Source organism: Bombina bombina, chromosome 10 (assembly GCF_027579735.1).
Source record: "Bombina bombina isolate aBomBom1 chromosome 10, aBomBom1.pri, whole genome shotgun sequence".
Lineage (NCBI taxonomy): Eukaryota > Metazoa > Chordata > Amphibia > Anura > Bombinatoridae > Bombina > Bombina bombina.
The window spans coordinates 12,553,779-12,567,110 of NC_069508.1; the positions used below are offsets into that span (position 1 = coordinate 12,553,779).

Consider the following 13,332-nt stretch of genomic DNA (forward strand, 5'->3'; position numbering starts at 1 on the left):
CATAATTACATATATAGTTACACAGTAACACTCAGTATTTATATGCACATAATTACATATATAGTTACACAGTAACACTCAGTATTTATATGCACATAATTACATATATAGCTACAGAGTAATGCTCAGTATTTATATGCACATAATTACATATATAGCTACACAGTAACACTCAGTATTTATATGTACATAATTACATATATAGCTACACAGTAACACTCAGTGTTTATATGCACATAATTACATGTATAGCTACACAGTAACACTCAGTATTTATATGCACATAATTACATATATAGCTACACATTAACACTCAGTATTTATATGCACATAATTACATATATAGCTACACAGTAACACTCAGTATTTATATGCACATAATTACATATATAGCTAGGTTATGTGCATATAAATACTGAGTGTTACTGTGTAATTATATATGTAATTATGTGCATATAAATACTGAGTGTTACTGTGTAGCTATATATGTAATTATGTGCATATAAATACTGAGCATTACTGTGTAGCTATATATGTAATTATGTGCATATAAATACTGAGTGTTACTGTGTAGCTATATATGTAATTATGTGCATATAAATACTGAGTGTTACTGTGTAGTTCTATATGTAATTATGTGCATATAAATACTGAGTGTTACTGTGTAGCTATATATGTAATTATGTGCATATAAATACTGAGCATTACTCTGTAGCTATACATGTAATTATGTCCATATTAAACACTGAGGGTTACTGTGTAGCTACTGTATATATGTAATTATGTGCATATAAATACTGAGCATTACTCTGTAGCTATACATGTAATTATGTCCATATTAAACTCTGAGTGTTACCATGTGGCGTTGAATGTAATTATGTGCATATAAATACTGAGTGTTACTGTGTAGCTACTGTGTATATGTAATTATGTGCATATAAATACTGAGTGTTACTGTGTAGCTACTGTATACATGTAATTATGTGCATATAAATACTGAGCATTACTCTGTAGCTATACATGTAATTATGTCCATATTAAACAGTGAGTGTTACCATGTGGCGTTGCATATAATTATGTGCCAATGTGCTATTGTGTGATCTGGCTGTACCCATCAGGCAGTGATGCTGTGATTTACAGGGGGTGTTAAGCTCACATGAGATTGCGGAGCATCATGTGAATTAATCATGTTCTCCTTGAGCTCTGCAGCCCTCCCCCAGCCCACTCCTCATCTGCAGACACCGGCCAAACCTTGTACCGACTCCCAGCATCCATTAAATGGGTACAAGGGGCAGGGGGCTGTGCAGCTGGGCACAGGCTGGGGTACCAAAGCTTGCTGCATCTGGAGGTAAACGGAGAGACTGAGTATGGCACCTGCCCAGCTAAACTGGACCCTTCTGGTGTGCCTCTGTGTCCTGGGGATCCTCCGAGTCAAACGTGAGTCCCATTCTTCTCTTTGTGAGCTGCTGCACACTAAATAATGCCTTAAATGTAGTAGATGGTAAGCTCTGTAGACTAGCAGTAGTGCCACCTGTAACACTTGTCATTATATCAAGCAACATAAAGTTATTTCTTTTTTAACTTTGTGATATTGTTTAAGAGAATGGAGACTAGATACTAAAGATACATTGTAGTCTAAAACTGTATTCCTAAATATTACTTATGGAGCTTACAGTCTAGTGCTATAATGTGAGACCCTGTCCTATGGAGCTTACCATCTAGTGGTATAATGTGAGACTCTGACACAAGGAGCTTACAGTCTAGTGGTATAATGTGAGACCCTGACACAAGGAGCTTACAGTCTAGTGCTATAATGTGAGACCCTGTCCTAAGGAGCTTACCATCTAGTGGTATAATGTGAGACTCTGACACAAGGAGCTTACAGTCTAGTGGTATAATGTGATGCCCTATCACAAGGAGCTTACAGTCTAGTGGTATAATGTGATGCCCTATCACAAGGAGCTTACAATCTATTGATATAATGTGATGCCCTATCACAAGGAGCTTAAATCTATTGTTATATTATGATACCCTACCACAAGGATCTTAGAATCTATTGGTATAATATGATACCCTACCACAAGGAGCTTAGAATCTATTGTTATAATATGATACCCTACCAAAAGGAGCTTAGAATCTACTGGTATAATGTGATACCCTGTCACAAGGAGCTTACAATCTAGTAGTGTAATGTCAGACCCTGTCCCTAGGAGCTTACAGTCTAGTTGTATAATAGAAGACTACATCCCTAGGAGCTTACAGTCTAGTGGTATAACAGCCTAGGGTGTTCTTTATGAGGAGGGTCGGTCCTTTAAATTGACATGAAACTCAAACATTTTCTTTCATGATTAAAAAGAACATACATTTTTAAACATCTTTCAAATTTACTTCTTGAACAAAGAATACCAAGAGAATTAAGCTTTCATGATTCCAACAGAGTGTAGAATTAAAGGGACAGTCTACTTCAGAATTGTCAATGTTTAAAAGATAGATAATCCCATTATTACCCATTTCCCAGTTTTGCATAACCAACACAGTTATATTAATACACTTTTTACCTCTGTGATTACCTTGCATCTAAGCCTCTGCAGACAGCCCCCTTATCTCAGTTTTTTTTACAGACTTGTATTGTAGCCAATTAGTGCTGACTCATAAATAACTCTACGGGCGTGAGCACAGTTGTATTTATATGAAACACATCAACTAACGCCCTCTAGCTGTAAAAAAACTGTCAAAATGCCTTCAGATAAGATGCGGCCTTTAAGGGCTTAGAAATTAGCATATGAGCCTACCTAGGTTTAGCTTTCAACTAAGAACAACAAGAAAATAAAGCAAATTTGATGATAAAAGTAAATTCGAAAGTTATTTTTAATTGCACTACCTATCTGAATCATGAAATTTTAAAAAATTAAACATTACGTAATAACAAGTTTGTTCTGTAACATATAACTAATCTATGTTTTCTGCTCAGTAAAATTGAGGGCCACATAGACGCCTTTGGGGCAGAATGTGGCCCTTGGACTATAGTTTAGGAAGTCCTGGACTAGATACTCTGTCCCACAGAGCTTACAATCAAGTGATATAATTGGAAATGCAGTTAGAAGGAATTTATCATGTACAACCCTGACTCACAGAGCTTTTACTCTGCAATTTATTTTTACTGATTGTTTTGTGCACAAACCATCTGTAAAGCAGAAACAGATCAGTTTACCAGCAGCAAGAAGGAAGATAAAAGAGCACTAGCGGAGCGTCCTGGGCTTCATTCTTTGTACAGGGCAGAGAATCAGTAATCTGGGTCACCGTCTGCTACAGTTATCACTGCGCAAAGCACAAAATACACAAACAATAGCAACAAGACATGCAGCAAACAAAGCAGCAATTACTCACTGTAGATTTATAATAACCAAACAAATGTATAGGATAAAGAAATCAGTGCTAATTTGCAAACACAGTCTATTAAGCTAAATGTAAATTGATTTAAGCCTTTAGCAATAGGTCCAATAGGATGATCTGCTGGTATGATGTGAGATTCTAATTTAACCCTTCATATGCGAAAAATAATTGCAACAAATAGTATTTCACACAAAGGGCTAAATTACAAGTGGCGCTTAAACAGTTACGAGCGAGCAATAAGGGGTTTATAGCGGATGTTTGTTTGCATCAGGTTTTCCGCTCATACTTTATTACAAGTCGAAAGTAAACGTGATCGCTTGAGCACAATCGCAATTTACACTAGAATGATTACCGCCTCCTCAGAGCTCTACTTAACTATTTCAAGAAACAAGAAACTGTCACAAAACACATCAAAAATACATTACACAGTACAGTAACACTCATAATAACACTAGCTGCTAAAAATTATATTACACAGTACAGTTACTCTCATAATAACACTATCTAATAAATATACATTATACAGTACAGTTACACACATAATAACACTATCTAATAACTATACATTACATAGTACAGTTACACTCATAATAAGACTATCTAATAAAAATACATTACACAATACAGTTACAAACATAATAACACTATCTAATAAATATACCTTACACAGTACAGTTACAATCATAATAACACTATCTAATAAAAATACATTACACAATACAGTTACAAACATAATAACACTATCTAATAAATATACATTACACAGTACAGTTACACTCATAATAACACTATCTAATAAAAATACATTACACAGTACAGTTACACTCATAATAAGACTATCTAATAAATATACATTACACAGTGCAGTTACACACATAATAACACTATCTAATAAATATACATTACACAGTACAGTTACACTGATAATAACACTATCTAATAACAATACATTACACAGTACAGTTACACACATAATAACATCATCTAATAAATATACATTACACAATACAGTTACACTCATAATAACACTATATATTAACTATACATTACACAGTACAGTTACACTCATAATAACACTATCTAATAAATATACATTACACAGTACAGTTACATACATAATAACACTATCTAATAAATATACATTACACAATACAGTTACACTCATAATAACACTATCTAATAAATATACATTACACAGTACAGTTACACACTTACCACTATCTAATAACAATACATAACACAATACAGTTACACTCATAATAACACTATCTAATAAATATACATTACACAGTATAGTTACACACATAATAACACTATCTAATAAATATACATTACACAGTACAGTTACATACATAATAACACTATCTAATAAATATACATTACACAGTACAGTTACACACATAATAACACTATATAATAAATATACATTACACAATACAGTTACACTCATAATAACACTATATATTAACTATACATTACACAGTACAGTTACACTCATAATAACACTATCTAATAAATATACATTACACAGTACAGTTACATACATAATAACACTATCTAATAAATATACATTACACAATACAGTTACACTCATAATAACACTATCTAATAAATATACATTACACAGTACAGTTACACACATAACAATATCTAATAACAATACATTACACAATACAGTTACACACATAATAACACTGTCTAATAACAATACATTACACAGTACAGTTACACTCATAATAACACTATCTAATAAATATACATTACACAGTACAGTTACACACATAACACTATCTAATAACAATACATTACACAATACAGTTACACACATAACACTGTCTAATAACAATACATTACACAGTACAGTTACACTCATAATAACACTATCTAATAAATATACATTACACAGTACAGTTACACACATAATAACACTATCTAATAAATATACATTACACAGTACAGTTACACACATAACACTATCTAATAACAATACATTACACAATACAGTTACACACATAGTAACACCATCTCAGACATCCCAACTCTCCCTGAAGTTCAGTGAGTCTCCCTGATTGTAATAGCGGCTCCCTGATGCCAGCAAATGGAATGTAATCTCCCTGAAACTCCAAGTACCATGATCCAATGTCGCCCAAATCCGGAAAAGTGTTTCTTTAAGGGGGGGGGGCAGCACAGTAGCAGGTGAAGCCACCTCCCTGAAATGAGTATTTGCAGGTTGGGATGTCTGCCATCTAATACATTTACATTACACAGTACAGTTACACGCATAATAATACTATCTAATAAATATGCATTAGCGCTGCGTAATCTGTTGGCGCTCTACAAATACCTGATGATAATAATAATAATACACAGTACATTTACACTCATAATAACACTGGCTAATAAATACACATTACACAGTACAGTTACACACATAATAACACTATCTAATAAATATACATTACACAGTACAGTTACACAAATACTATCTATTAAATATACATTACACAGTACAGTTACACACATAATAACACTATCTAATAAATATACATTACACAGTACAGTTACACAAATACTATCTATTAAATATACATTACACAGTACAGTTACACTCATAATAACACTGGCTAATAAATACACATTACACAGTACAGTTACACACATAATAATATCTACTAATTATACATTACACAGTACAGTTACACACATAATAACACTATCTAATAAATATACATTACAAAGTACAGTTACACACATAATAACACCATCTAATAAATATACATTACACAGTACAGTTACACTCATAATAAAACTCTCTAATAAATATACATTACACAGTACAGTTACACTCATAATAAGACTGTCTAATAAATATACATTACACAGTACAGTTACACTCATAATAACACTATCTAATAAAAATACATTACACAGTACATTTACAAACATAATGACACTATCTGTTAAAATACATTACATAGTACAGTTACACACATAATAACACTATTTAATAAATATACATTACACAGTACAGTTACACACATAATAACACTATCTAATAACAATACATTACACAGTACAGTTACACACATAATAACACTATATAATAAATATACATTACACAATACAGTTACACACAGAACACTATCTAATAAATATACATTACACAGTACAGTTACACTCATAATAACACTATCTAATAAATATACATTACACCGTACAGTTACACTTATATTAACACTATCTAATAAATATACATTACACAGTACAGTTACAATCATAATAATACTATCTAATAAATATACATTACACAGTACAGTTACACACATTAGAACACTATCTAATAAATATACATTACACAGTACAGTTACACACATAACACTATATAATAAATATACATTACACAGTAGAGTTACACACATAATAACATTGTCTAATAAAATACATTACACAGTACAGTTACACTCATAATAACACTATCTAATAAATATACATTACACAGTGTAGTTAAACACATAATAAGACTATCTAATAAATATATATTACACAGAACAGTTACACTCATAATAACGCTATCTAATAAATATACATTACATAGAACAGTTACACTCATAATAACACTATCTAATAACTATGCATTACACAGTACAGTTAAACACATAATAACACCATCTAATAAATATATATTACACAGTACAGTTACACTTATATTAACACTGTCTAATAACAATACATTACACAGTACAGTTACACACATAATAACAAAGTACAGTTACACACATAGTAACACCATCTAATAAAGATACATTACACAGTACAGTTACACACATAATAACACTATCTAATAACAATAAATTACACAGTACAGTTACACACACAATAACAATATCTAATAAATATACATTACACAGTACAGTTACACACATAATAACACTGTCTAAAAATATACATTACACACTACAGTTACATTCATAATAGCACTATCTAATAAATATACATTACACAGTACAGTTACACTCCTAATAACACTATCTAATAAAATACATTACACAGTACAGTTACATTCATAATAACACTATCTAATAAATATACATTATACAGTACAGTTACACTCATAATAACACTATCTAATAAATATACATTACACAGTACATTTACACACATAATAACACTATCTAATAAATATACATTACACAGTACAGTTACACACATAATAACACAATCTAATAAATATACATTACGCAGTACAGTTACACACATAATAACACGATCTAATAAATATACTACACAGTACAATTACACTCATATTAACACTGTCTAATAAAAATGCATTATACAGTACAGTTACACTCATATTAACACTGTCTAATAAAAATACATTACACAGTACAGTTACACTCATAATAACACTATCTAATACATATACATTACACAGTACAGTTACACACATAATAACACTATCTAATAAATATACATTACACAATACAGTTACACACATAATAACACTATCTAATAAATATACATTACACAGTACAGTTACACACATAATAACACTATCTAATAAATATACATTACACAATACAGTTACACACATAATAACACTATCTAAAAATATACATTACACAGTACAGTTACACACATAATAACACTAGCTAATAAATATACATTACACAGTACAGTTACACACATAATAACACTATCTAATAAATATACATTACACAGTACAGTTTCACACATAATAACACTATCTAATAAATATACATTACACAATACAGTTACACACATAATAACACTATGTAATAAATATACATTACACAGTACAGTTACACACATAATAACACTATCTAATAAATATACATTACACAGTACAGTTACACACATAATAACACTATCTAATAATTATACATTACACAGTACAGTTACACACATAATAACACTGTCTAATAAATATACATTACACAGTACAGTTACACACATAATAACACTATCTAATAAAAATATATTACACAGTACAGTTACACTCATATTAACACTGTCTAATAAAAATACATTACACAGTACAGTTACACTCATAATAACACTATCTAATAAATATACATTACACAGTACAGTTACACACATAATAACACTATCTAATAAATATACATTACACAATACAGTTACACACATAATAACACTATCTAATAAATATTATGTGTGTAACTGTACTGTGTAATGTATATTTATTAGATAGTGTTATTATGTGGGTAACTGTACTGTGTAATGTATATTTATTAGATAGTGTTATTATGTGTGTAACTGTACTGTGTAATGTATATTTATTAGATAGTGTTATTATGTGTGTAACTGTACTGTGTAATGTATATTTATTAGATAGTGTTATTATGTGTGTAACTGTACTGTGTAATGTATAACACTATCTAATAAATATACATTACACAGTACAGTTACACACATAATAACACTATCTAATAAATATACATTACACAGTACAGTTACACACATAATAACACTATCTAATAAATATACATTACACAGTACAGTTACACACATAATAACACTAGCTAATAAATATACATTACACAGTACAGTTACACACATAATAACACTATCTAATAAATATACATTACACAGTACGGTTTCACACATAATAACACTATCTAATAAATATACATTACACAATACAGTTTCACACATAATAACACTATCTAATAAATATACATTACACAGTACAGTTACACACATAATAACACTATCTAATAAATATACATTACACAGTACAGTTACACACATAATAACACTGTCTAATAAATATACATTACACAGTACAGTTACACACATAATAACACTATCTAATAAATATACATTACACAGTACAGTTACACACATAATAACACTATCTAATAAATATACATTACACAGTACAGTTACACACATAATAACACTATCTAATAAATATTATGTGTGTAACTGTACTGTGTAATGTATATTTATTAGATAGTGTTATTATGTGGGTAACTGTACTGTGTAATGTATATTTATTAGATAGTGTTATTATGTGTGTAACTGTACTGTGTAATGTATATTTATTAGATAGTGTTATTATGTGTGTAACTGTATTGTGTAATGTATATTTATTAGATAGTGTTATTATGTGTGTAACTGTACTGTGTAATGTATAACACTATCTAATAAATATACATTACACAATACAGTTACACACATAATAACACTATCTAAAAATATACATTACACAGTACAGTTACACACATAATAACACTATCTAATAAATATACATTACACAGTACAGTTACACACATAATAACACTAGCTAATAAATATACATTACACAGTACAGTTACACACATAATAACACTATCTAATAAATATACATTACACAGTACAGTTTCACACATAATAACACTATCTAATAAATATACATTACACAATACAGTTTCACACATAATAACACTATCTAATAAATATACATTACACAGTACAGTTACACACATAATAACACTATCTAATAAATATACATTACACAATACAGTTACACACATAATAACACTATCTAATAAATATACATTACACAGTACAGTTACACACATAATAACACTATCTAATAAATATACATTACACAGTACAGTTACACACATAATAACACTATCTAATAAATATACATTACACAGTACAGTTACACACATAATAACACTGTCTAATAAATATACATTACACAGTACAGTTACACACATAATAACACTATCTAATAAATATACATTACACAGTACAGTTACACACATAATAACACTATCTAATAAATATACATTACACAGTACAGTTACACACATAATAACACTGTCTAATAAATATACATTATACAGTACAGTTACACACATAATAACACTGTCTAATAAATATACATTACACAGTACAGTTTCACACATAATAACACTATCTAATAAATATACATTACACAATACAGTTACACACATAATAACACTATCTAATAAATATACATTACACAGTACAGTTACACACATAATAACACCATCTAATAAATATACATTACACAGTACAGTTACACTCATAATAACACTAGCTAATAAATATACATTACACAGTACAGTTACACACATAATAACACTATCTAATAAATATACATTACAAAGTACAGTTACACTCATAACACTAATTGATAAAAAAAATAATCAAATAAAATATTGCACACAAGTTATAAGAGTTCAAAGATATGAAATCTCTGGTGTTAGAAAAAAATGTGCTTTGGAGCCCTTTGAAATCAAATAGAGGAGAACATGTTAAAGCATATTTATGCACTATTCATATTTAATAACGTTTTATACTGAGTATTTACTGTAAATATTTCCCATTCCAATGTTTCTGTACATAGCAGAATTTGTTCTATATATTTATAAACAGATATATAATATATATATATAGAGAGAGAGAGGAATATATTGTACCAAAATACCATCAGATATATGTAGAAAAAGAACATTCTTCTCTGTGAAGAACATTGGAATTTCGTGTCGGAATTGAGCACATGAGAATATGCAATCAGTTTTGCGCGCAAGTAAGGTGTTAGTATTTTTCACACTTTTTTTGCTTTATTGACTTCTATGGGCGAATAGGTTATTGCGCTTGCGATATTGTAATGTTTGGCTTTTTACTTGCATTAGGTTAGAGCGTGAGCGAAAACAGTTTACTATTAACTTGTAATACAAGCGCTACCCAATGCGTGCAAAAACCTTACTTCTAGTGCAGGTAATGCTTGAGTGGGCGCCTTAAATAACGCTCCACTCGTTATCTGGCTAAAAAGGGGTTAAGAAGGCTAACTGAATTCCTGTCTCCAATTTATTGCTTCATTTAGCATAACCCCTGCTAATTTGTTCTGTTCCCTAAATTCAATTTGAGCAACTGAATTTTCTGCTCCTTCAGTTCAAGGTTTTGGCGGCTCCTGCTGAGATCTACAAATCCTTAGGATGCAAACGCTAATCCCAAGTCTCCCACCTCCTATAGCTAAAAAAAAGGTCAATATCAGCAGACAAAAGCTCCTCATGCTCTCAGTTTTTAAGTATAAAGAAAATATCTGAACATTTGAGAAAGAGACTTGGTAAACATTAACATAAGGGAAGGTATTTGTTAGCATGAGAGTGTTGATACGTTTTTTTACAGGAGACAAGCAGATTTTTTTTTTTTAAAAAACTGTCTGTAAAAGTAAAATAGGCTTATTAGAATTATATAAGGAAACCTGTGAGGTTAGGAAAGCTCTGTACATGTGAAGAAGAGACCTGTGAGGTTAGGGAAGCTCTGTACATGTGAAGAAGAGACCTGTGAGGTTAGGAAAGCTCTGTACATGTGAAGAAGAGACCTGTGAGGTTAGGAAAGCTCTGTATATGTGAAGAAGAGACGTGTGAGGTTAGGGAAGCTCTGTACATGTGAAGAAGAGACCTGTGAGGTTAGGGAAGCTCTATACATGTGAAGAAGAGACCTGTGAGGTTAGGGAAAGCTCTGTTCATGTGAAGAAGTGACCTGTGAGGTTAGGAAAGCTCTGTACATGTGAAGAAGAGACCTGTGAGGTTAGGAAAGCTCTGTGCATGTGAAGAAGAGACCTGTGAGGTTAGAACAGCTCTGTACATATGAAGAAGAGACCTGTGAGGTTAGCAAAGCTCTGTACATGTGAAGAAGAGACCTGTGATGTTAGGAAAGCTCTGTACATGTGAAGAAGAGACCTGTGAGGTTAGGAAAGCTCTGTACATGTGAAGAAGAGACCTGTGAGGTTAGGAAAGCTCTGTACATGTGAAGAAGAGACCTGTGAGGTTAGGAAAGCTCTGTACATGTGAAGAAGAGACCTGTGAGGTTAGGAAAGCTCTGTACATGTGAAGAAGAGACCTGTGAGGTTAGGAAAAGCTCTGTACATGTGAAGAAGAGACCTGTGAGGTTAGGGAAGCTCTGTACATGTGAAGAAGAGAACTGTGAGTTTAGGAAAGCTCTGTACATGTGACGAAGAGACCTGTGAGGTTAGGAAAGCTCTGTCCATGTGAAGAAGAGACATGTGAGGTTTTGGAAAGCTCTGTACATGTGAAGAAGAGACCTGTGAGGTTAGGGAAGCTCTGTAAATGTGAAGAAGAGACCTGTGAGGTTAGGGAAGCTCTGTACATGTGAAGAAGAGACCTGTGAGGTAAGGAAAGCTCTGTACATGTGAAGAAGAAACCTGTGAGGTTAGGAAAGCTCTGTAAATGTGAAGAAGAGACCTGTGAGGTTAGGAAAGCTCTATACATGTGAAGAAGAGACCTGTGAGGTTAGGAAAGCTCTGTACATGTGAAGAAGAAACCTGTGAGGTTAGGGAAGCTCTGTACATGTGAAGAAGAGACCTGTGAGGTTAGGAAAGCTCTGTGCATGTGAAGAGGAGACCTGTGAGGTTAGGAAAGCTCTGTAAATGTGAAGAAGAGACCTGTGAGGTTAGGAAAGCTCTATACATGTGAAGAAGAGACCTGTAAGGTTAGGAAAGCTCTGTACATGTGAAGAAGAGATCTGTGAGATTAGGAAAGCTCTGTACATGTGAAGAAGAGACCTGTGAGGTTAGAAAAGCTCTGTACATGTGAAGAAGAGACTTGTGAGGTTAGGAAAAGCTCTGTACATGTGAAGAAGAGACCTGTGAGGTTAGGGAAAGCTCTGTACATGTGAAGAAGACACCTGTGAGGTTAGGAAAGCTCTGTAAATGTGAAGAAGAGACCTGTGAGGTTAGGTAAGCTCGGTACATGTGAAGAAGAGACCTGTGAGGTTAGGAAAGCTCTGTACATGTGAAGAAGAGACCTGTGAGGTTAGGAAAAGCTCTGTACATGTGAAGAAGAGACCTGTGAGGTTAGGAAAAGCTCTGTACATTTGAAGAAGAGACCTGTGAGGTTAGGAAAGCTCTGTACA

At 31.9% G+C, this 13,332-nt stretch overlaps 1 protein-coding gene across 1 annotated transcript in view; it reads left to right on the forward strand.

The window, feature by feature from the left end:
• The first annotated feature begins 1,187 nt into the window (after positions 1-1,187).
• CRB1 (crumbs cell polarity complex component 1) overlaps positions 1,188-13,332 on the forward strand; it is a 114,323-nt gene continuing 102,178 nt past the window's right edge. Inside the window, exon 1 of the mRNA XM_053693752.1 lies at positions 1,188-1,323. Within this exon, the coding sequence (XP_053549727.1) occupies positions 1,188-1,323 (136 nt within the window). The remainder of the gene's footprint in view (positions 1,324-13,332) is intronic.